This window comes from Numida meleagris, chromosome 1 (assembly GCF_002078875.1).
Source record: "Numida meleagris isolate 19003 breed g44 Domestic line chromosome 1, NumMel1.0, whole genome shotgun sequence".
Taxonomy (NCBI): domain Eukaryota; kingdom Metazoa; phylum Chordata; class Aves; order Galliformes; family Numididae; genus Numida; species Numida meleagris.
Window position 1 is genome coordinate 175,292,495 of NC_034409.1, and position 27,421 is coordinate 175,319,915.

Consider the following 27,421-nt stretch of genomic DNA (forward strand, 5'->3'; position numbering starts at 1 on the left):
AGTGCACCGCTCAGCTTGGCGTCATCAGCGAACTTGCTGAGGACGCAGTCGATCCCGCTGTCTATGTCATTGATAAAGATGTTGAAGAGCACAATAAACCCACAAAACAACAAATAGAGAATGATTCAAGTAATGTTTTATTCACAAGTAAAAAAAAAAAGTATTACAAAGCATTATATACACGGTTTTAATTTACATTCTTTAAAGGATCTTTTAAAACAGCACTGTAAGTCCTCAGATGTGCTACGCGGGCAGTCAAAATGCGGTGGTAGTGTATGTTTTCTGTTGGCACGTACAACATTGCTTGCCACAGGCAATATAAAAAGGACCAATTTGGTTAAATTAAGGAAAGCAATATATACACAATATACATATACTTGAAAAGCACGCTTTCCATTTTTCCTCCCAATTTGCTCTGAAACCATCTGTCACTCACTTGAAGATATGAGCACTTGTATCTGGAGTTGCCGGACAAAAACGATCATACAAAGTGTAAATTCCAATGGGAAAACATCCTTACTGTGACAGATGCTGGCAGAGTTTTTAACACAGTATTTTAAAGAGCTGTTATAAATGAGAAGTTAAAAATCCACGTGTTCTAAAAATATCTTACCATGTAATGAAATGCACATTGGATTTTTTTTCTATTTACAAATATTTACAAAGAAGCACACATCTCTTCATGCAAATTTAGTGAAAAATAATATTCCAACACTTCTTGAATGTGTGAAAGTATCCGGCGTTTATTCAAAACTATTCTTATTTGAATATATACTTTTCAGTATTTAGTTATGTCATTATACTCCTTGTGTAACTGCATATTATTCTACGTAAGTGATCAAATAGGAGTACTTACTGATTAAAATAAGTCCCTTATGTAGTTTCTTCACTTTGGCTTGAATTTGGCAGCTGTTAATCAACGCTTTTGCACACGCTAATAATCTCACGTGGTTTGGCTGCCTGTACTTGGCCCTGCTATTGTACAGGGTCAGTCTTCTACCGGGTTCTTCAAAGAAGAAATCTCTTTCTTTTATGGAACATGACTGTCTCATCATTTCCATTGCCGTACAAACCACGTGCAGAAAGATGAGTAATAGTTAATGCAAAATTGCATTTGTTCTGCTGATTGCTTTGCTTTTGTCAAGGCACATTGGGAATTTCTACAAAAGGGTTGCTGGAGGTCACAGCTGGCAGGTTGGAGCCTGCTCAGTGCAGTGAGCCAGTAGAGGCTACAGCGATTGCTCACAGAATTAAAACGATGTTAGGGAAAAATGGATGCAGAATCAACAATTTTATAGGAAGTGCTACAACAAACTACAGTTAAAAAAATCTTAAGGAACAAGTAGGGAAGAAAGCTGATAATTATAAACTAGGCACGCACATAGCTCCACGGATTCAGTTCAGAGGTATTAAAAAAAGTTATCAATCCATTTTTATATGTATATGGAAAAATTCAATTTACACAAAATGCTACAGTGAGAAGGACAGAGTGACATGAATTAAAAAAAAGGTCTACTCAATGGGTGAATTAAATCACAATGAAGCTTGAGACCATCACTTTAGTAATGAAAATAATTAATTACTAAAAAAAATTAGTAATAGATCTCATAGTACGAATAGTTTTGTGACACACCTGCTAACCTTTGACGTCTTGATGTGAGTTGACTACATTTATTTCAACATAAAAAATACATGTTATAACAACGAGTGCTGTCATCCAACAGTGAGACTGCTAGCAACATAACATCCCGTTCTAAATAGCTGACTTTCACTAAAGCTAATATAAAGCTAATCTCCTGCTACACTGAACAAAACAATGCTCCCTCCCACAAACAAAATAATTGGATGAAAGGGGTTTCAGCTATAGCTTTTGTAACATGCAAATTCTTTAACTCCCCAAACTAGCTTATTGCCTACAATTTAATATATCATGAAAGCTTCAGTTTATCAATAGATGATCCTCACATAAATAGAAATGTTTTATTTTTAAGTCCTTCAACAGCAGGAAACTAAGTTAAAAACTAGCGTCAGAAAAAAAAATTCAAAAATCTGCAAGCAGAGTAACTGGCAAAGTCTTGTCCCAGGCCTTCTCACATCTGCAGCCATATTTAAGGTAACCATGTAAACACATTAAAGCGTTTGTATTTCTTGATACCTTTACATACGTTTGTATGCTCACTCCATTGTACTTCTTGAGAATCTTGGGGACAAAAATGTTCTTTTTTAATACGAGGTGCAAATGTTCATAAATCCGCTCTCAGGGCTCTCCTAGGATGCTCCTTAAAGTTTCACTTTACAGCTGTTACGGCTCAGATACAACTGCTTAGAATGTGTGAAATGATGCCATTATCTTCCAGCTGATTTTGAAACTGTGTGACACTGAAGATCAGGATGTATTTGATGGCAGTCAGCGGACGAGCATTAGGGAAGCATGCAGTTTTAATGCTGAGAAAAATAGCTTGCTTTCCTAAATGAAATGGAAAGAACAGTGGTTACACAAACTGAAAAAAACTGTATGCATTTTTATACATGACTAAATGATAAAAAACCCACTGCTATATGTGAAAATTCACGTAAACCTGAAGACTGAACCTGTATTAGAATAAGCATTAAAAACTTATAAGTGCACACAAATAAAAATATGCTATCACCTTCTGATTTCATCACATTACCATTTGTTTTGCAAGATAATAACGAAATATGGCCCTAAGCAAGACTGTAATCCATCCACCTGCACTAAAAAGACCATCTTTCTCTCAAAGTATTTCAACAAGACACAAAAGAGCTTTCGACTTTTTCATCACATTAAAATAGATATCTAATCCCTTAAAAACTCAACAGAGCATTCAAGTTCCATCCAAAGCCTCTGCAAAGTGTCGAATGGTAGCATCGAGGTCGGCAGTCATCGCCACGCCGTTGTTCCTTCCTCTATGTTCCCAGAAAATGACTGTCCCCTAATGTTGACGTGTCCCAAAATGAAACTGTGACAACTGCTTAATGACCCATGGGAGGTTAGGGACAGACATTGACTATTCATCTTCCAGCATTACACACAAACCTATTTACTTGTGAACTGTAAATTGTAATAATATATTGACAAATCTACGAGCCATCTAGATAAGGTCAATATTTTTAGTGATTGCAGTAGATTCTCAGGGCAATATACAAATTCTACAGAAGTTAATAGCAAAAAAGACCTTTGCTCAGTGCTGTTTACCTCCCTTTTCTCTACTTGAAAATGTCATGTAAAGAATTAAGGTTTAATTTACAAAGAATTAATTTGTGCCCTTAATGTTTCCAGGATATCCAGATTTTTGTTAAATACTAATTACTTCCATGAAAGTGACATGCAAATTGAATGGAAGAGGATCAAAGGAAGGCACTTTATTTCTGCAGATGATCTGAAATTTTCATAATTACAGATAGCAAATATTTTTAAATTAAATTGGGTGGACTATTAATATTATTAATATCAATGGTAAATGCTTCTGTTCCTGTCTCTGACTATTGCAGCTTTCCAGCCACAGCCTACACAGCAGGTAGTATGGTTGAATAACACCATCTACACACATGCCATACTTGGGATCCTTTCACAGATTAGCTACTAGTTACCCTCAGTTACTTCCAATAGTAGAAAAAGGCGTTTACAAACAGCAACAAAGCAAAACAGATCACAGATAATATTCAAAATGATATAATGATCACAAAGCAGAGTGACTTCCTGTGATGCTTACATTGTTACATTTAGAGGCAGTTGTTTATTTCCTCTTCTCATTTTGACCTGAGACTTGGGTTTGCTCTGAGAATTTGAACACTGAGATTTTACAGATTAAGCTGTATTCATATTTTAGGGACAAATTGATGACATGGGAATACAAATGGCATTTAAAGCATTTGAGATTCTCTTCTGTTTCTGCTACTTCCTTAAGAACTTCACAGAGAAGGCTCTGTGCATATTTTTAGAGGAATGCTTGCATGTTGCTTTATGCTTTGTTTAAGATAAACAAAGACATTTCCTCAAAAACAAGGACTAGCCTCACACAATAGTTCTGTCATAACACTATTAACTGATACTTTTCCCCTGAAATGTAATTAAAACTTGATAAAAAATAATTGGCATGCAGGCCTACCCCTCTATTCTGGTTCACATTAGCTCAGCGTTATAGCCTGAGTAATTACACCTTTCAAATTCAGTCAATCATTTTAAAACACGAAACTCTTGGATCTTTTGTAGAGTTGTAACTTATTTCAGGAACAGCTAGGTGTAACCTTTGGAGAAACATAACTATATACCCTTTCACAATTCTATTTTTATCTAGCTCTGCATGCCTGGAGAACTCATTCTCACTCCTTCTTTGTAGTTGTATTTCTTACCTCTTTATCAGTCTGTAGAGTCATCTGCTGTTCCATTACACTTTGTCTTTGGCTGGGTTTCAGCAGCAGCTGAGTTCTGAAGTGATGAAACTTCTATATATGTTCTATGATTGGAGATTTCAAAGGACTTTGCACTGTTTCCATCAGGAGACTTAGCTGAAGTAAGTACATCACTTAGTTCCTGGTTATTATCTGACTCAACAGTAGTTGCATTTTCAGTCTCCAGACTGCAGGATTTTGCAGTAACTCCAGCCAGTTCTGAATATGATTCACAGAAAGAGATGCTGTCACAACAAGCTGAGTTTTGCATAAGAGGCCAAGCATCTGAAATGTCTCCACAGGCAGAGTGTGAAAGAGAGCCAAGGAAGGTAGGAATCATTTCTCCAACGGAATCAGAAGCCCTGCAAAAGGATAAAAGACAAGCAGTTTCAAAAGCATTCCAGTGAATATTATCAGTATTGTAATTATCATCATTAGTGATTATAGATATTTCAAAAAGATTAGTATTTAGTCAGTACTCCAGAGGCACCATGTCCAAAAAATTCTTTTGAAATGAAAGGCAGGCTGTCCTTCATCTGGAAATGAAGAGAGCTCTGGAGATTGCTACTAGAGGTAAAGAGGATGCCTGAAGCCCTTCACAATGTGAACTTGGGGTTCTAGAAAATATGAAATACAGCTGGAATGTTTAGTCTAAAGAACAGAAATGGGATGACATTTATTTGTTCTTCAATGTGTGTGTGTGGTGGGGGGTTAAGGCAGGATACAAAAAGCTTCAATTGCAGTAAGAAAGATTTTTGGGAAGACTGGCAAGGATTTTTAATTCTTAGAAGATTTGTTTAGAAAGAAGGGATGAAAGTGGAAGTAGAAACTCAATTATCTGTCTCAAATAAAATGATGATACTGACAATTCTCAGTGCCTGCATATCTCTACTGAAAGCCCAGTAAATGATGCACTAACACGTTTCATTTCAAAAACTGCCAACAAGATTTACAAAAATGTACAGGCTACAGTCTGATATAAAGTAATAATTTACGTGACCAAAACTTTTCACACATTAATATTGCCTACAGTGCAATTTAAGTAGCCTTACTCATTTCCAAAACATGATGCTTTAATAGCTTAGATAAATACACAGAGCATTTTTGTAGATGAGGTGAAAAGTCAGGACACTGAGCCACAATTGAAGGAAATACGGTATTTTGGCAAAGGAAATTGGAGCAAACTCCGTTTCTACTGGAAGGAATCATGTACCTTTGATGTCCACATAGCATGGATATGTCATTCATTTTCAAAGCCTTAAGCAAAAGGATTCTCAAAAAGTACACAGCTCTCAATTTGTCAGCCTTGGTAATATAAAAGGATGATTCAAACTTGCTGGTATTTAAACAAGTTGTTACAGAAAATGTAGGTATTTACATCTCCTGCTTGGGTCACTAACCTGCCTTGCATAAACAATATCTATGAAGAAACTGCTTCTACATCTTCAGTTAAACTTGGCCACAGGAAGAAAACAGCTGGAAACCCAATACAGTAAACATTTCCAGTTTAAAGAAATAAATAAATCCAGAGTTAAAATCTGTAACTAGGAAACTCTGCATGACACCATAAGCTTTATATTTTTAGCTCAAGGCATTACTGTATCAATAACAAGTACTGCATTTATACTCAGCTGTTCAGCAGAAAATAATGGTTAGAATCTGGTAGGAACTCAGAAATACTTAACATTTCAAGTTGCACAGTCGCTTAGAGTTTCTAAAAGAAGGAAGATTTTCATGACACTTCTAAACAGTGTGTGAATCCCCTTAGATTCACAGGTTCATACAGCACCTTGCTAACACAAAGAGGGAAAGGAGGTCACCAAAGCCTCTACAGTACTGCACAGTGAGAGGAGGAATATCTACTTGAGAAAGAAATGGGTCACTTCTTCAGAGAAACTGATTTAACATGTCAAATTGATTAAGTAATACTTACACATTTTGTATTTTTTTCCTTATTTAATGGAAGATTTTTTTTTAACCATGAAAATATTTTTGCTCTAAACAGGAAGATATAGCTACAATTCATCAAAATCCCGTATTCCACTCCAAAGAGCTATTGTATCCTGTATAAATATCGGCTTGATTGCATACAGAATAGCTAATGTTTAATAGACTTACATAAAATTAAATTACCTTCCATTAAGAGTAGTCTGTGAGTGCAAAGCACAACTGTGACTGCTGTGCTCCATGCTGCAGGTTTCATCACAACACAGTGAAGGAATCAAATGAACTGGTCCTAAGAATGAGAATTGATTTAATAACATTAAATGTCTTAAAGTTTTGTATAAACCTAGTCTCTGTACTCTTTCAAACTTGAGTAACTTGAGTTACATTATAATATATGGATTAAGGAAAGAGATCTCTTCTTGCAATAAATAGGTTAATTTATTTCTTTAAAATAGAGTTATTTATAAAAGCCAAATCTTTCCTCCTGAATTAATACAGATGACTGCCACGAAAATTTGAATATCCACTCTTTAAATTAATTTGCTTTTCAATTGGGTACGTAGGAGAGGAAGTGCCACATTCTGACAATTAACACATTAGGCTATTTGAGCTTGTGTTTAAGTTAAATTATGTATATGTTAATATCATAAACGCATCTGTTCTGATAGCACTTCACAAAATCTCAGTGATTTGAATTGCTCAGGTTTTCAATGTCCTTCAGAACTAGTATCATGTTCTTACTGCCTGAGAAATCCTTCATACCAATTTAAGTCTCCAAGCCAAATGCAGTGCTATTTTTATCAGAAAGAGATGAGAGAGATAAGGCGTTTAACGCTTTTATTTAAGTGAGTGGTCATTGGAATGAAAACAGAAAAAAAATCATGACCAAATAGCTAATTAGAAATTCTATGTGCTTGTTGAGAAATTAACCTAGGACAAGGGGTAGTTTGACAATGTTTGCTTCGTAGTGAAAGCCAAACATCACAACTCAAGTGTTAGATAAATGTTAATCATGAGTTCTTGTTGCCTGTATTACTCCTGTTCCTTAAAGTGACTTTTAAATAGACTTAACATACCGCATGTCTGTGATGTGCTTCTCTGGCACTGGCAACATGTTCTGTGGTCATATTCATTTAGCCGTGGTCGATCAAAACATGACAATTCAGATCCATTGTAGTGAATGTCTTGTGATCTCAGAGACCCTTTTGATAAAAAGAATAAAATATGTATTAGAAAATGATACTTTTTTTTCCTTTCCAGAGTCCCTGTCTTCACAGAACACTTAAATGCCATAATACACAGCATTTCCATACATTTTCCAACCAAAAGATCCACCATGATGATGGGGTTTGACATAATGCAAACCACAGGTTTTGCAACGAGCCCTAGAACAGCTGGTTCAGCTCCAGCCTCTCCTAGGAAGACATTTACTCTTATTTTGATGATGATGTGAGAGCATATCATATTCACAGGCTTTCTCCATGGTTCATGATTCTCAGTGATATCAGCATGAAACGTTCTACATTCAGCTGCTTTGTTTATGTTATCTTAAAGAACTTGTATTAATAGCAGATTTCATTTAATCTGTGTAACTGTAGGCCAAGACAAATGAATCACTAGATTTTACTAATTGAAGTTTGAATTCACTATGTCTGGATTTCTCAAAACTTCTATTGTTAAGCTTAAAACTTATATAGTTTAGGTTAGGAGCAGTTCTTACAATGTCTCTCTGAATCTCTGTATTTTTATTTGGGCTGTGCACATTGACAACATAAATTCTTCCTAGTTCATAATATTGTTTGACATCCACGGTTCACCAGATAGTATTAAAATATTGTAATAACAAGTTTTTAAAAATGATAAGTGGGCACTAGAGTGCTTTCAGCTTTTTTCTTTCTTCATTTAAACTAAGTGCCAATATGTATTTACGATAAGCAAGCTGTGAATTACACTGATGAGCTACAGCGGATATATTTTTTCATTTGTTTCATCTTAAATATGCCCCCAAACCAAAATCATGAATGAAAAATCAGCTATCCCCACTGGCCACATTCATTAACTCAGGAAGCTGATCTGTATTTCACAATGGCATGTGATGCACAGATCCTTCATGATGGTATGACTGCATCAGTATTGCAATTCTATAATGTCATCCCAGCTTAGATCTCCAATGGTCCAAATATATCTCTGCAGCATTTAACAGAGTACGGTGCATAATGAATGCAAAACCATTTCTGGACATCTGCACAGCATTTTCTCAGTAGAAGCAAGTACATCCACACTGAGTTTGCATCCATGTATAGGCTTCTGCTAGCTTTTGATGATGAATTTGCTTAAATGCTGTAGACACAACAATTCTAAGTTTTATTTATTTACATATGGAGAGATTTGCCAACCAAATACTGGTATATAAATATTACAAAGAAACAGTGATAAGTAGAAACTTACAGCTTGGTTTCTTCTCCATAAACTGTCTCTTACAATAGATAACACAAAGAATAAGAAGGGCCAAGAGCACTGTTGCAAGTGCACTGCATATAACCGCTGCTAGAGCAGTGTCTCGAGGACTGGAAGCAGTTGATGGGATCTTCACAAGGTTTACTTTGGTGGTACCTGAAATGTAATTCAATAATAATTAAGGAGAACTGTACAATGTCAGAAATGTACAGTCATGTGAATGAAGTTCAGGCAAACAGAAGAAGCTCTAGCACAGAAAAAAAAAGGGGTGTGCCATCTACTAATATATGAGCTTATAGATGGATAATCAACAACTATGTTATTAAAATATACATATATATTGCAAAGGGAGTGATAATGAGATGCACACAAAGGCACTCTAGCTGCCCCTGAGAATGGAATCAGATCTTCACCAAGAAAATGAAGACCTCTCAATTTTAATGTCAAAAATGATTTTAATATTTCCTAGAGTATGGTAGAGAAAGCTGTCCACTAGAGGGAGTCACAATTACATGAACTTCCATTCAAAAGATACTGCCTGAGAACTTGAGATGCCCATAAGAGTTCAAGTGCTGCCAAAGGCAGCATCTTGCTTGGTTGCATATGTTACCACAGATTTCTGGAATCAAACCAAGGATTTCACCAGCACTATTTTTTTAAATTCAGTGCTAATTTTTTAATACAAATGGTATCTTCATTGAGAATTCAACAGATTGACTTTATGTCTGTACTGTTGAAGGCTTACGCAATGTTTCTAGCTTAGAATAACGTTACTTTCAAATGGAAAGTGAAAAAAAAACCCACAAATAAAATCATTGAAGATTTAACTGCAACTATAGAGACCTAACCTTAAATTACAAATGGTCTTTATAAAGTAAATTCTTTTTTAATAAATTTTTAGTCCTGATAGTTCATCTGTTTCAGTCTGCTCTGAAAGCCACATCACTTCAGCAGCATTTTGTGAGGAAAGGAACACAAATTTGAGTATTTATCTAAGAGTAAATTAAAAAAAAAACACACACCATATTTTATTAATTTATAAAAATAAACTGGCTATTTTCCACAGAAATTATTTGGTTAAAACCTGAAGACAGTAATTTCCTAAGAAATAGTCCATACAGTCATATGTATAAATTGGAAAATAAATGTCTGCCAAAGTATATTAGAATCAATAATTACATTGTGCATAACTACAACTGTTTGTTATCCTAATTGCCTATAACATAGCAAGAGAGAACTTGCTTATTTACTGACTTAGTGCAATCACACTATTACTATTAATAGTGTTATATAAATATATATAAATATATAAATAGTTATATAAATAGTGTTATATTAATAGTATTATAGTATTAATATAACGTATTACTGTGTAATGTATTACACAGGAATACGTTTCTCAAATAATTATGCTATTTCCTCTTCACACATCAAGCATTGGCAGTCAAGCATTTGAAATACTCTATCACTTTGTTATAATGGTCATATTTTTTGCCAAAAATCTAGATGTTTTGAAAATGATCTTCCTTACATCCAATTCTAAGTCTGCAGACCACTTATACGAAAAAAAATATCAACTCCTAGGAAATAAGGAATCCAAAATTAAAAACTAAAAATGAAACTCATGCATTACATAAATGATTTGTACTACCATGTTCAATCCTAAAATCGAATGTGTGGAGAGCAAATTTGCACCAGATCTTTTTTGCATCCTTTTCATTTTCCAAATTGGACTGAGCAGGGCTACCAGAGAGTCCAGTGAAGAGCCACCAAGATGATGAAGGGACTGGAGCAAATCTCCCATGAGGAGAGGCTGAAAGATCTCGGACTGCCATAAATACTTGAAGGGGGGGGGTGACGAGAGGATGCAGCCAGGCTCTTCTCCATGGTGCCTTGTACCAGGACAAGAGGCAGTGGGCACAATCTGGCACACAGAAGGTTCCCTCTGAACACTAGGCAGCACCTCTGCGCAGGTGACAGAGCCACCTGTATGTGGCACTGGGCGCCCTGCTCTGAGTGTCCCTGCTGGAGCAGGGATTGGGCCCGATGACGTCCAGATGTCCTTGCCCACCTCAGATCTCCTGTAATTCTGACTTCTTAAAAAACAGTAGATCTTAAAACTCATTGATACAGAGGCTAAAATCTTCTACACAACTGAGAAGCATATTTTGAAACTGTCCTTATACTGAACTTTTATTATTTTTTTTATTAGATCAGAAGGTCTATTGTTTCTACTTCAGATAATAGAATAAAATTCCAATCCATGGTTACAGGTAATTTTCCTTCCTAAAAGTTATTACTTGCCCTTGTTGATAAGTTATATAATTCCAATTATTCACAGAGTTAAATCCAATGACCTTTTTTCCAGATCTTCATTGTTGTTTAACATTATATTCTTCCATAAAGAAAACTATTTATGCAGCCATGTTTGCTGAGTTTGGTGTGACAATCATGGATATTAGGTTTTCATTTTTATACAACTGCCTGAGTCCTTAGAAGGTTAAAGGCAGTAAGGACAAGTATTTAAAAACATGAATATAAAAAATGATCAGAATGTCTTCAAATATTTTTCATGTCAATATATCTAGATGCTTCAATCTACCTACCTAAAAGCATCAATCAGTTCTTAGAATTTAGCTTTCATTGTTAATAGGAAAAAAAATATTATTTCTGAAAGTACGAACAGAACAAGATCACTGGATGTAGAGCCACTATATTTTCTTTCTTTCCTCACCAAACAAATCTACTTGCAAGTACAATAATGTATTAGATTTTGTTCTGGGAAACTGCAAATGATACACATTTCTTTAAGTTTAATCAGCAGCATCCAAACTGGAAATACAACTTTATTTTATATTGGCAGAATGGCAAAAAATGAAATTTGTTTTAGCCTAGCTACTTAGAATTTATTTTGCTGATTTTTTTTTTTTGACTTGAGAAAGCAATTTTCAATTCCTGAGAATGTCTACCACTCATCTTCACCTTCAAAGAACTTTTTAGAATAGCTACTGTGAGTAGTCCATTGTACTTTGGCTCTAATTATAATGATAGTGATCTTCCCTGCAGAGACCAACATTTTAGAAGTGGATTGCTATTGTAAAAGCGACCCGTTGGGCATTGTTGAACTTTACTTTCAGTGTTACTCAGATAGTATGCATTTTCATAAACTCTCACTTTTCAGGCTCACAGACTTAATGGTCCCATTTTAGTAAAGCAAGGAGGTGTACTGTAAACTTCTACTTACATCTGTTAAATGACTAACTTTAAATATGTAATTAAGCCCTGAACTGGACAGGATACATTAAGAAAGGAGGGAGGAGGTGCATAATTTTACAGTTCTTGAAAGCATGTGCATATTATGCATAAAAAGAAGTATTTTATTTGAGAAATAGATTTAATTTTCTAAGTTTAGTTTCAACATATTCTGGAAATGTGCTAGTGCTAAAAAAGAATTAACCAAAATACCAAGCCGCCTCCTGCATAATTTTGATGAGTAAGCCAAATTATGTATTCTACCCTTAATTAAGGAATAGTACCTTGTAATGTCAGTGTGTGCAAAGATGAGGTTCTTAAAAGCAAATGAAGTTTCTGTTAATCCAAGAAGGTTAAATAGTAATAGCTCCACTAATACTGAGCATCTGAATTCCAGTTGTATCACGATAAAGTATGCCAAGAAACAGAATAGTTGAATTTTCTGTCAGTCATACCAAATAACCAGAGTCTGGGCAAAATATAAAGATACTTCCTTCATTATTTCTTTCATACTTATTTTCTTAATTTTTTTTTTCCTTAGAACTATGACCAGTTACAGACACTACTAGAATCAGTATGGCAGAAAAGAAATTATTCTGTGGTAGATCGATCATTTGAAAACAGAACTTGCAGCACTTTACATGCCTTCCATGGATACAATAAATAATTGCTGAAGTTGAGGATGATGAAGTAAAGAATTTTATGTCCAGGTTTTCCTTATAAATTACTATTAACATGTCAAGTAAATATTAACCTAAAGAAGGCTTGCTCATTATGACATAGCTAATCAAAACTCCACCTAGATAGCATTCACGTGGTTAACATGGGAACGAAGTCCCATTCTTTCCAGTCAGGACTGAAAATAAGAAAAGTAAAATACAATGTCGTTTAATTTCTGGAATATTTTTATTTCTGGTCAAGAAAGAAGGGAGTAGCATTTGCCTACTATAAATAGTGTTTGTTCACTACCTTTAAGCTTTCTGATTGGTTCAAGTTGGTGCTATCAATCTCAATTTGACAAGACTTAAGGGCTCAGACATACCCGCAAGTTACAGCAATTTAACAAGCTATTGCCTGCCAGCGGAACTGCGGTGGCTATCTGTATGACTGCTCTTGATCCATAGAAAACACAAAGTAATGTGATGTGACATTCCTTCATTTTGAAAAAAGTTTAAAAGATGCTTATGTTCATTTAGAAATAAAAAAGTAATGACTCTACCTAGTCTACCACTCAGCTGCCCAACAAGCAAAATACTGTATTATGCATAAACACATGAATATAGGTAGTACAGGTACTACATTGTATTTTTTGTATGTATACATAAAATCCATTTGTAATATATATCACTGTGCATTAATATCAATGGAAAGTACGTTGTCCTCAGTATATTCTTCAGTCTTCACAAGAGAGAATATCACCTCCCTTCTCCTGATCTTTCATGTAAGAGGTAAGGAACTTTATAAAACAGTACTGTTGCAGACTGCAGTAAACGCTGGAGAGAGAGGCTCTCCCAACAGCTGTAAAAGGACAGCCATTTGTGTGCATGGCCTACGCCCAAAAGTTCATCATGTCAAGCCACATCTTTCAAATGTAAACCAACTGCTGACATTAAAGCCTTTAGTTTCCAAGTCAGTGCCCTACAATTTTTTTTTGTTTCATTTTGCTGTTCTTATTTTTTTAAATAAATGTACCAAGCAGCTTTAGGGGACAAAATAACTATTCAAGTGTTTATCCTTTGTTTCGAAATCCTGAAAAATGTGTTTATAAATTTAAATTTTGAAACTTGATTTATTCATTTCCAAGCTCATTTCTGTTGCACCGCATATTTTACAGAACTCCAGTTGTTGACAAGCTTTTATGTTTAAAATGGTAGAAAATTACACTGTGTATGTGAATTTAAAATACCGTACTGGATATACACTGCTATGTCTGTAAGGCACAGTCAAACTCTACAACAGGTTTTTATTTTAGTAATGAAGAGACGTTAATTCTTCGTCCTACTGTGGTCATCTAAATTGAAATGATACATAGGCACAAAATGAACATAGTTTCATACATAAAACTTTCAACTTTGAGAACAGTTAGCCATTGAAAAATAGACTACGTGAGAATAAATTCTCAAGTCACCGGTACCCTCAATAACCAGGGAAAAAATTGGAGAGTAAGAAAAATATCAGAGGAAGTGGAGATAAGATCTATGTCACTGCTGAACTGATATATACCCCTGTCCCTCTATACATAATACTGTGGTTACTAATGTGAAAAGACGGTATGTCTCTCTTTCATAACCAAAAGTATTAAGCATCATCTGTTGGCACAAAGAATGTATTGCTGTTAATATGATATTCTGGTGTCAGTAACCACATTTCTGGCTTTTGCTTCCAGCAGCTTTGTATCCTCAGCAGCTGAAGATGTCTAATATCTATTTTGCATAGAATTCCATGTCTTTTTGACTTTTCACGAGTGTTCTCATGTATTGAATCAGTAACACAATAATGTTTGTGTCAGAACACGAGTTTGCCAAGCGCAGTAGAAAACTTACTTTCCTACTTCACTTCTAATGTGTCCAATTAATCCAATTTTTTTTCCAGAGATGTTTTGGGAACATGAACACAGTATTTTAGGATAATCTCCTGTTCAAATCTAACTACGTTACACTAGAGTTTATGCTTTATCTTTCCTTATAGAAATCTAAAGTGATTAATAACACCTGTTTTGAAAAACTTCCTTCTCCTGTCACCACGCTGGAAAACAAGAGTTTTGCTGCTTTTCGATAACTACCTAAAATCTCTAATGTACCTAGAATGAGCAAATAGTGAACTTCAAAAATCCATTTGAATTCCGTGTTATCATAAATTTTGACATCTGAGACAAACGAAGAAATAGTGGATAAGCCACTCCACCAAAAATCTTGGTAATGATAACTACTGCAGAGCTCATATTGTATTTGTGCATCAAATCTTGATAAATTATATTTACTATATAAAGAAACACCCTGCACACAAATTCCACTTTGAATGGTGTGTGTACCATTGATTACATGATCAAGTATGCAAAACACAGGATGGAAGCTTTCTTTTTCTGTGGGATAACCAAGGTTTCCAATATTCTATATATATTCCTATATTCTTAGATTACAGGCTACGTGTTTTCTCACAGAATTCTGCTGCTAAAACACTTCGTCCTAAGAAAATACAAGCAGATGATGGTAATGCTGTGAATGTATATGTCCCAGAGTGTCAGAAGGGGATGGACTTGTTCTTGAAACATACTATTCTCATCACTCATACAAAAACATGAGAGAAATGGCTCTCAGTTCCAAAATGCTTTAGAAACTCACTGTCCATATAAGCAGACTAAGAGTATGTGCTGTTTACAGACATGGTATTTTCGAATGGGCAACTACTGTCATTACATGATTTCTGAAATAGGAGACAAAGATGGCATATCTTTTAGAATTTAATTATAGAATCATTTGAGTTGGAAGGGATCTATATGGGTCACCTACTCTAACTTCCCTGCACTGAACAGGGACACCTACACCTATATCAGGTTGCCCAGAGCCTGATACATCCAGACCTTGAATGTCTCCAGGGATGGGGCATCCACCACCTCTCTGGACAACCCGTTCCAGGACCTCATCACCCTTATCATAAAATTGTTTTTCCTTATGTCCAGTCTAAAGCTCCCCTCTTTTAGTTTGAAACTGTTTCCCCTTGTCGTATCACAACAGACCCTACTGAAAAGTCTGTCCCCTTCTTTCTTAAAGCCCCTGTTCAGATACTGAAACGTTGCTCTCAGGTGTCCCTGGAGCCTCCTCTTCTCCAGGCTGAACAGCCCCAGATCTCTCAGCCTGTCCTTGTAGGGATGTGTTCCACAAACTGGACCATATATTCACTTGTTAAATGACAATTGCATGCATGTTTTTGCTTCCTGAAATGAACAGGTAAGGAAAGTGAAATCAAAATCCAGATGATAAGAGCTTAGTCTTTAGAATTTCTGTAGTGTAGTAACATTTTTTTCTAGTGAATGTGAAAAAACATAAATGATAACAAAATTCTTCTAACTACTGGAAAATCAGTGCAGATTGAGACTACTTCTAAGACATGACTAATAAAAATGAGCAGTGGAAGAGATCTGGAAAGGTGTGCATATGTTTGACACTGAAAGAACTAAATACATTACATTTTAAGAAAGATTATTGAAATTGAAAGAATGTATAAGAAGTAGAAGACACAAACGCCAAAATTTTCAGATAAAAGGTAAGTTCTCATTTAATCTAAAAAGTCAGTGCATATATAAAATTGGTACCAAAGTATTCTAACATCCATTTTCAAGAGTGACTAAGGACATTCTTTGGCACAGGTCTTAAGTATGTAAAATTAAGCCTTGAAGTTTGTGATTTTTAAATCTAAAGTCCCAGTTGAAGAATTTGGAACTCTGTATTAGACCACACACTTCCCGTACAGCATAAAGAAAAAAGTTAAACTTAGAATGGATTCTGAAATGGCCATCACACTGAGTAACACGGTGCCTAACGTCACCATGCTTGGACTACACGTAAGTAAATCTGGAAAAGGATTAGAAACTTTTATCTTCTACAAATTACTCAGTGGCAGAGAAGGGTTTCCATCATAGAATCACCAAGGTTGGAAAAGACCTCCAAGAACATCTAAACCAACCATCCTCCTACCATCAATATTTCCCCACTAAACCGTGTTCCTCAGTACAACATTTAAATGTTTCTTGAACACCTACAGGGACAATGACTCAATCACCTCAGCAGGCAGCCTGTTCCAGTGCCTGACCTTTCTTTAAGGCCATTCTTTCTTGTCCTATTGCTAGATATGCATGAGAAGAGGATGACCCCCACCTGACCTCCTCCTTTCAGGCAGTTGTAGAGAGTGATAAGGTGTCCCCTGAGCCGCCCCTTCTCCAGACTGAGCAATCCTAGTTTCCTCAGCTGTTCCTCTTAAGACTTGTGCTCCAGACCCCTCACCAGTTCTGTTGCCCTTCTCTGGTCATGCTCCAGAGCCTTGATGTCTTTCTTGCAGTGAGAAGCCCCAAACTGAACACAGTAGCCTCATTAGAGCTGAGTAGAGAGGGACGATCATCTTCCTGCTCCTACTGACTATACAGTTTCTGATACTAGCCAGGATGCCATTGGCCTTCTTCGCCACCTGGGCAAACTGCTGGCTCTTGTTCAGTTGAGCATCGACAAACAGCCCCAGGTCTGTTTCTTCCACAGTTTTCCAGCCACTTGGCCCCAAGCCTGTAGTGTTGCTTGCGGTTGTTGTGGCCTCCACTCTCTGGGCCTGGCCATCCAGCCAGTTCTTTACCCAACAAAGAGCGTACCTGTCCAAACCACAGTCTGCCAGCTTCTCCAGGAGAATATCCTCTTAAAAATGCAGAAAATAAAGATCTGAGTTATTATTTTAAAGTTAAACTAAGAAGATGAGGGAGAAGTCATGAACAAGGTTTGTAACTTCCTTCAGATGCAATTTCTGAAAAAGGAGGTAACAGTGGGGTTTCTCCCTTCACTAAAAGCTTCCGAGCCCTTTGCTGAGAAGCATGAGATTCAGCTCCATCCTCTGCCACCTCTACAGAGAATGTTTTAGACACTAAGTTCTAAACTCTCCTAGGTAAAAGTTTATTTCATCTCTCTAGCTGAATTTGGTCAGTTGTAAAACTTCAGCAGAAATAGTAAGCACCCCTCTTAGGGTAGCCAACAGCCATGAGAAATGTATTTGTGGAATGTAAGAAAGTTAAGTAAACCATAACCAGGTTTGTGAACCACTTATGTTTTTCCTGTTTATAATTATGTTAGAATATCAGTAATTTTGAATAAGTTCTTGAGGCAAGGCAACTACATCTGATTTTTCATTTTTATTCTTTAAAAAACACAACTGTTAGCTATTTTCATGTATTAGTGGGGAAAATATGTTTTTACTGGGGAAAACTGTGTGTTTATATAATTAAGACTGTTTCATAACTCTTGTACGCAACTGGGATGAATTACAATTTCAAATTACAGTGGAAGGTAAGAGCTGCAGAACCAACACTATTGGTATTTTCTAACTTCTTTTATGTTCAATTTTGCAACCTTCAGATTAAAAAAATGTATGCAATCTGAAATACGTGGCATTAAATATAATTTTTCGTAATTTTGTAGCATGAACCTTGAACAGTCTTAGAAGATGGACATTCATCACCATCTTCTTTTAATACTGCGTATATCAAAGTAAATTTCATTGTTTACTGCAAAGAAAGTTACCTATTGTGTAGCGCTATGCATGCACATGAATACTACAGTACAGATGAAAAAGATGTAGCTTTGGAGTCTGAAATAAAAATGGCTTATATAAAGCAGTTTCAATTTACCACTTAAAGCTTTGAGGATAAAGCAAAGCCATACAGAAAAAAAGGCTGCTGCGTATAAGCTCCTAACTTTGCTATTTTACCTAATCTGAGATATAACATCTCCCTTCCTTAATAGAATTCAGAAGAAATTAGTCAAAGAATACAGATCACACACTGAAAGGTTATCTTCTTTGAAAGATCAAGCTCTATTGGATTCATCTGATCAAAGCAAACATCTATATCTCAGTGGGTCACCTGAGATTTCTCTGCAAAGTTTGGTGGTGATAGCTAAGTTTATTAAGCAGGAATTAAAAAAAAAAACCTCTATTATCCTCCTTAAAAAAAAAAAAAAGGTAAGAGGAACAGCAGGTATAAGGAAGCTGGACAATGTTTACAGGTATAAGGAAGCTGGACAATGTTTATTTCATCTAACCTGACACTGGCCATTCGCTGAAATAAACTAACTTGAGAAGTCTGGAGACAAAGTCAGAGCTACTCACTATAGTGTCTCTTTATAAAACACAGCTAGAAATAGAAATCTCTAGATAAGTGTTTTTTTTTCCTGAAACAGCACTGTGGGATTGCAGGCTTGAAAGACTACTTAACATCAGTTATAGAAGCTTAACTTATCTGGCTTTCCTGAACTCTTGAGGTACTTAGCTTTCTCCACTGATTACCAGTGGGAGATTGGGCTGACAAGTTCAGTGTTAAGCATGAGCCTAAATGCATGTTAAGCATGCCTAAATGAGGGTGCATGAATTCCATCCTAAATTTCCATAAACACGTATAGTAAGTAAAAATATATGTACATTTAATAGCATGCACATATAATTTATGTTCATATACGCGTATTTATATATGTATACATGCACACACACTAACTACTGGACTTGAATGAAGCATCATTAAAACTGGTGGATGCAACTTTACATTTTTAAAAAAAAGAGATTATCTTTTCCAGAAATAGTCACACACTATACCTCAGACAAAGGCACAAGTCACTGCCCAAAATAACATGTAGGATCGGCTCCATGACCTTTGTAAAAGAGGTGATTGGCAGGGCACTGCTTCAGCAGAAGTGAACCAGTAAGAGTGAGACTTGTGCTAGGCCTATCACCAGAACAATTAAAGGGAAGTAGTGAAATACTGGAATTATACCAGTGATTGGTGGGAACACTAGGTCTTTCCAGCTCATCAGATGTTACTTTATAATGAATCGTCATTTATAAGGCCCTTTGTGCATCACTCCTATTCTAAGGCTACTGCATCTTACTCTATTTCCAATACATTCTAGTCCTCCAAGCCACTGTTTTCTTCTGGAGTGATACTTCAGTGCTGTTACACTTTTCAGTGATTTTCTTACTAGACAGTTGGCAAACATTGAATGTTTCAGCCTGTATGGATTCCCTGTTCTCTACTGTTTTTGTTCATTTGTTCTTCTTATTATTTTACTTTTCTTTTTTAAAGGTAGGAAAAACACAGCCCACGTATTTTTGAGTCAAGCAACATAGCCAATAGTATCTACTAGCACAAAGTAGGACAAAAATAAAAAAAAGACAACATGCTATCAAGCGTTTCTTTAGCAGTATTTTATGTTCATATCTGTCACAATTTCAAGGCTCTGTACCCAAAAGCCACAGCAATCAGCATGTATTTATACGGAAGGCACCAAAACTCAGTGCTGTTGGATTGATGGATTAATGCAAGCATTTCCAGAATTAGCTGGGTCATTGTGTGAGAGAAAATGAAACTAATATTTTCTGTTTGAATATAGCTTAAAAGCATAACATTAAATTAATATATTTAAAGTAATCTTATACTTCTGTAATTAGAAAACGACAAAAAATCCAACAAAAAGTTACTGAAAAGATGTGACTGTATTTTCAGACTATTCTCAAACACAAAGAAAATAGAAGTTGACAGAAAATATATTTTTCACTTTTTCCACAATACATGCAATGCTGCAAAAAATTTTTGATCAATGAATATAGCCAAGTTAAATCAGAACCTTGCAAATCCACTCTATACAGTGAACAGACAATTACTTTTAGCCATTGCAAGATTGGACTAAAAGACTAGCCACATTGTACACACATAAAAAAAAGAAATAGTACTTATTCAGTGCAGGTCAACGATTAGCCTCTTCTCTGTAACTCAGGAATTTCAAGTTCACTTTAATCTAGTGTAATTGAGCTAACCAGCTCTTACATTAAAAAGTAATGATTAAGTTAAATTTCTTGCAGACATTCTGTACCTAAAACAAACATTCAGTATGCCTCTGGCAAAGAAGGATACTAATTATAGGATTGACTCATAAGATGAAAGGTTGCACAAGTTGCTACTAGAAAAAAAAAGTATGGTAAACTGGTTTGAAAAAACATATTGAAATTCTCATACTCCACAGTTAAGATGAGAATTTTGTTTTGTAACTGTTCTTAGCAGTGTCAAGAAACAAAACTAAGTATGATTACAATCTGCTTGGTATTTTATTGGAACAAACTAGAAGTGAATACTACAACTACAAAGTTCTACATTCTACTTGCTAAGGAATTTTTTACCTAATAAAGAAATGAGCTCTCTACAACAAATTTTTACTATACAAAAACATGCAGAACTAAGTATTTTGGTCACTCTTGATTTTCTTTTGTTATATAAATTGTGCTCTTAAGATGCATATTTTAAGGATTCATTGTATTATCAGGCAATGAATCTCTAACTTCACTCTTCATGCAATACTTCAGCCCCTGATTTAAAAGGTATAATGAAAGAAACACATCAAGGCCCGAGACATCTGTGGGGAGGGACACACAATTTAAAAAGAAGTTTTGTATTTCAAAATGAAACTTCCACTGGGATTAACAGATAGGGTTGCCATCTGTGAGTTAGAACAAAGATAGAAAAATCTGAGATTCTGCCCTATATGTTAACATATGTTGATTCAATATAACTATAATGCCAAATAAGCACCACATATGTGAGCTTTTGTTAACAGTTACGTGACCTTGTGGTGTGAATTATCAAAGTAATATAATGTAACTATTTTAAGACGTCAACTTGTGATTTAAATCTCAAGTTATATATTTTTCATCATACAGTAAGAAATGAGGTGCGTATTCTCAAAGAGATTTACTTTGGAACTTTGAGCTCTTAAGTACATTAATACATGCTTTAGTAGATAAAATTGGATTACATATGATAAGTGACATTCTTATGCTGAAACTAGAAAGTCAGTGTTTCAGTGCAATCTACCTTGGTCAAATACCACTTTAACTTGACACAATCCACTTAAAATGTTACTGAATTATGATCGTATTTTATAAATCGCATTTTCAGAGATTATGAACAAACAGTTCAGCAAAACAACATTCCACGCCTAATTTATTCCATGGTTTCCATTTGTATAATGGAAGCCATTCATATCACATCTATTCATTCTGGAAATCATTTCATAATTATATTGCTAACAGCTTCCTAAGTAGGTACTGCTAATAGTAATCTAGAATAGATGGTATATATATTCGATTTTTTTTTTATTTTTTTTTTTTACTATTTCAATCTTTGTTGTTCAAATTTTCCCATTTCCCTCCATAACTATAACAAAAAGGTATTTTCAAGATGTTCAGAAATTATTATTTTTAAAAGCTCTATTTTCCTCTCAGTAGATTTTCTACTGTTAAGGAATATGGCAGAAGCTTATGTTACTGTCTTCTCAGGAAGGGCAATAATATAGCTCCCTCCTCACCATTAGATCATCCATTGGAATAAAAACAGAAAATTCCTTCTCTGAGGTCTCTGTTGCCTGTCAGGATGGACAGATATTGGCAGTTGAGGTCAGGGGTTTGTAACAGGTATAATAAATGACAAAGTCACTGTGTATATTGCATTCAATTAGGAGAACAGACTGAAGAAGATAATTTTAACATCATGTTCCTTGAGAAGCTGGATCTTTAAAATACGATGTGTGAAAAAATACTTGACTCTACAAGTCTGAAATTGTTTTATAGCAGCCAGAAAAACAAACAAACAAACAAACAAAAACCAGCTGTCATTCCTATACAGCACTGTCAGTACATTTCGGTATGCTTTAAATGCTTAACAATTAAAAGCAATTAAAGAAATGTTCTGTTCTCAGAAACATGACCATAAGTGCACAGAGGGCACTCCTGTACGCAGTCCGTGCAGGAAGGGTTGAGGTTCATCCGTATTGTGATTATGAACTGTACTGGTTTAATTGGTAGAAAGAATCTAATCCAGTTAAAAATATACATTTGGAATGAATGTGGCTCATTGATTGAAATGCATGACAGGTTGAAGGGAAGATCAGGCTTTGAGACTCCTCACAGTCTTCATTTTTAAGTTTTCTACCAACAATAAATAATCACAAAACAAAATGACAGAATACAATTGTGAATAAATAACACTTCTTGTAAAATACTCTAGAAGGAAAAATAAGTTTCCTCCTAAGAATGCTAAGCTGCTGCCAAGAAGAAGAATTATTTCAAAGATCCAGAGACCAACAAGATGCAAGCATTAAAAAAAAAAAAAAATCCATCTATTCAGTAACAACCAAATACTGACAGGTGTTCATCCCACAAACCAAATTCAGCCAAATCCAGATAAAGACAGAACTTAAATAATACAGATGTAGAATGACAGGAAAGACAGGCTGTCAGAAAGCACTTCCATTCCTTATGGCCTCAGAGGCACATCCATGAGGGTCAATCAGCACAAATGGGTGGGACACAAACTCACCAATTCTGGAAGAGGAAACCTTGGGACTTTTCTTGAGCATTTAAAAGATGCAAGCCATTTCAACATTTTTAAGCTAAGTTTTGTACTATGGAAAAATTCTTTTTTTCTTTTATTATTTTATTCTTTTTCCTTTGCAGTTTGTTGCACTCCTCTCAACCTGTTTGCTTTTTCCAGGTAAGAGGTAGATAGAAATGAGGGAAACTTCTATTTCTGTCGGGATATCTTTCTGCAATCTATAATACCTATTTAATGATAAGCATCTATGTAATGGAATATTTCTATAGACACAAGCACAGAAATTAAAGGTATAAACAATATGAGTTAGAAAAAATAGGCTAGGATTGCATACATACAAAAAAAAAAAAAAAAGAAACCAGACAAAAAGAACCCACCAAACATTATCTGATCCAGATAAGGGGATCAGAAAAGGGGAGTTTTGGAAAGTCATAAAGCTGTGCAATGAATCTACATTTTCCTCTCTGTTGTAATGTTTCTGAATAATGTTTCAGAAATATTATAACAAATTTTAGCATTAATGCCTCTTTTGCTAGGGAAAGGAAGAATCTGCCTCCTCTTTCTTAGTAACTTTTTGTTTCAGGAGGAAAACCCAGCAGGCAAACTGACTTCTAAATAGGAAAAAGCGCTGTTTGACAAAGCTGCGTGTGAATCTTTCCCCAGTGGGTCAGAACCACAGCAATTATCAATGCCAAGAAAATGAAAGTATTTAGGCTTTCTAGGTTAACTCGCTTTGATCTATGATGAGTGAAAGAAAAAAACTGTAATAAAAATTTATAGGACATGAATAGCAATTCTCATCTCTCTGAAACACCTAGTAAAATTTCTTTCAGACTTGCTGAAGATAAGTCGCTCTACCATCAGTTCACATATGGAAAATATCAGAGAGACTTATTGCTCTTTTTTTTTTTTTTTTAATGTGTACAATTCAGTTATAAGATAATGGAAAGCTAATGGCTCTATTATAAAACAGTACTGATATTTATAAGCCAGTGATGCTCTTAGCTTTACATAAATTAGCTGTCAATTCTTATAACTCTTGTGAAAGGTTTACATAGCATTCCAGCTGCTTTCTATCACAATGTCCAACATGGATGAGAGGATTATGAGATGCTATGGTGTAACACCAAATCAGGAAAAATACTGAAATAAGATGGATATGCATGTAGGAATAGAACCAAATTATTAAGATCACTTTCACATGTTATATATTTTCAGCTGATAGAAGTCTTACATGCACATTATAATGCCTGCCTCAAAAGGCAGCTCTGTATTAGTAAAATAAACTTTATTGTATGAAGTAACCAAATAAAAGTTAAAGTAATGGTTGGCAAAACATTATCTGGAGTCTTACAGCTTTCAGATCACAAACTTCTGGAAATGGAAAAAAAGAATGTTAAGAGAAAACTGAAATCCTACTATGAATGAAGAAGAGCTAGTGTGGAATTGAACGTCACCCAAAAATTACTCTCAAGTTTAAAAATAAATATAGCATTTTAAGAAACAAACAAAAATTCCAGCAAAGTTGAGAAAATGATTTTTTTTCTCTGTTTTTACTGAAGTATTTTGGAGAACACAGATAAAACCAGCAAGCTTCCAGCCACCTTTATTACTTTTTATCAAGTATTTTATCACCATCCCGCAGACTGTAATTTCTAGCTTTTTCTCTTCTGTGCTGTCTAAGCTACTCTGCTCTGAAGTACAGCTCTTGTACATCCCCAATATTCATTACATTCATATGAAAGTTTACAAATCCAAATTAGTAAATTTTTAGCAAATCTTACTTTTCCTTTATCAGCTACATTTACCACCAGGAAGAAGGAAATACTATCAGATCTTAGCCCTTAAATAGCACCTTTCATAATTGAAACAATGTACCTTTTAGATTTAAAGAGTGGGATTCGGTTGTAGGTTGGGACACTTACTATTAATTCTCAGAAATAATAAACTGTAAACAGAAAGAAGAAAAAATCTGTAGAAGAAAAGCATGTAGGGAGTTTGCAACCTTAGTGGAAGTGATGTATAAGTCTGTAAAAAAATATTGAAGTGGATAAGATATGGACACAACATAAGAAAGTGATGCTTCCATTACAATCTGCTACACGCATTTTGTCTCAACAAGCCATGATCTTCACTTTTATTCCTTATCTTAGTAAAAATTGATAGTTTTCAAGTTCGAAATTTTGGGAAGATGTTGAAGAAATCTGGAGCATGATCCTCCCAATTGAGAGACTGAGACCCGGGCAGAAGGGGCAGAATTGACCAGCTGAATGAATGGTTGTGTGGATGCTGTCATGCTCAGGGTTTTGGGTATTATGCTCTCAGATGCACCTTCGAGAGATCAGATACGTTGACACTGGATGCAACTCAACTGACCAGGAATGTTCAGGGCAGCAAGCTGGCTGGGCTTATCACCAGAGCTTTAAGCAAGATTTGATGAGGGAAGGGGATGTATTGCTGCATGACTGAGAAGAGCCAATGAACACTGTCACATTAGGAAACAGCAGGGAAAAACCTCAGATTTGTCGCAGAGGAATTTGGGAGGGCTCCTTAAAGAAGGCAACATGGCCAATAGCCCAGCTGAGGTGCCTCCGCTCCCCTGCAGCATGGGAAATAAGCAGAAGATGGAAAATGTGGTGCTATTAGAAAACTGTGACCTAATTATTATCACAGAAACAAGGTGGGATGAATCATACAACTGAAATACAGCAGCTGAGGTCTAGAAGCTTTTTAAAAGGGATAGGTAGGGCAAGAGGGGTTGAGGAGTTGCCCTCTATATTACAAAGTGGATAGATTGCAAAGAGCGGCCTCTGAGAAACACCCTCATGTTGAGAGCTTGGGGGTTAAAATCACACACCAGATCAATGAAGAATATCTGGTGGTTGGGGGTCTACTACAGGCAGCCTTGTCAATGGGAGCCTGTTGTCAAGGTCTTCTTGCTTCAGCTACAAGAAGTGTTACATTCACAGGCTCCCATCCTGATATGGGATTTCAAATACCCAGACATCTGCTGGGAAAACAACAGGGGAGGAAGTCTTCCTGGTCCAGATAATGGACAGACCAATCAGAGGTGAAGTGTTACTAGATCTGGTGCTCACCAATGCAGACAAGATCATTAAAGAAGACTGCAGGCAGTCTGGGATGTAGTGACTATGACTTGGTCGAGTTTGTGATCTTGAGGAATATAGGCCTGGCAATAGAAGAGTAAGGACCCTGAACTTCAGGACAGTGAACTTCTGGCTATTTAAGGAATTACTGGATGAGATCCCCCGAGAAACTGTCCTTAGGGACAAAGGAATGGAACAGAGCTGGCAGCAATTTAAGGATGCCTTTCTGATAGCACAAGAGCTCTCCATTCCCCAGCATAAGAAACTGAGCAGAGGAGGCAGAAAGTTGGCCTGGCTGAACAAGGACTTTTTGGTCAAACTGAATGATAAGAAGGAAAAGTGCAGGCAGTGGAAGCAGGGATGAGTGGCCTGGGAAGAATACAAGGATGCCATCCGGACATGCAGAGATAGGATCAAGAAAGCTGAGGTGTAGATGGAAATAAATTTGGTGAGAGATGTGAAAAATATCAAGAAGGAATTCTACAGAAAGAGAGCCAAAAGAGACTGTATCCCCTCTGATAAACGAGAAGGGAGAAATGTCTTCAACAGACATGGGGAAGTCTAAGGTACTCAACACATTCCTTGCCTCAGTGAGGGAGTGTGGGAGGTGACTGTTCCCCTCTGCTTCACTCTTGCAAGGCTCCATCTGTCTGAGGCCTCCAGCATAAGAAAGATGCAGAGCTGTTGGAGTGGGTCCAGAGCCACAAACACAATCAGAGGGCCGGAGCACTTCTCAAAAGAAAGGGGAGAGTGTATGGCAGCCTTCCAGTACTTGAGGGGAGCCTATAAGCAGGAGGGAGACTGACTTTTTACATGGGTAGATAGTGATAGGACAAGGGGGTACACCTTTAAACTAAAAGAGGGAAAAATTTATGTGAGATGTTAGGAAGAAGTTCTTGCCCAGAGATACCTCACCCCTGGAGGCATTCAAGGCTAGGTTGGATGGGGCTCTGGGCAGCTTGATCTGGTTGCTGGCAACCCTGCCCACAGAAGGGGTGTTGTAACTATGCAAGTCGCTATGAAGGTAAGCATCTGTTTATTTCCATGGAAGCAACAACAGATACAAATAGTAAAATAACACTATTTGACAGAGCAAATTCTGAGCTACAAAACAATG

The 27,421-nt window shown here is 36.0% G+C and overlaps 1 protein-coding gene across 4 annotated transcripts in view; it reads right to left on the reverse strand.

Moving 5' to 3' along the window:
• TNFRSF19 (TNF receptor superfamily member 19) overlaps window positions 724-27,421 on the reverse strand; it is a 53,462-nt gene continuing 26,764 nt past the window's right edge. For all 4 annotated transcript variants that reach the window (XM_021379361.1, XM_021379391.1, XM_021379382.1 and 1 more), the window contains 5 exons: window positions 8,809-8,973; window positions 7,437-7,562; window positions 6,547-6,649; window positions 4,375-4,775; window positions 724-2,467 (listed from right to left, as the gene is read on the reverse strand). In XM_021379361.1, coding sequence (XP_021235036.1) covers window positions 4,382-4,775; window positions 6,547-6,649; window positions 7,437-7,562; window positions 8,809-8,973 — 788 coding nt within the window. In that variant the 3' untranslated portion in view covers window positions 724-2,467; window positions 4,375-4,381. The remainder of the gene's footprint in view (window positions 2,468-4,374; window positions 4,776-6,546; window positions 6,650-7,436; window positions 7,563-8,808; window positions 8,974-27,421) is intronic.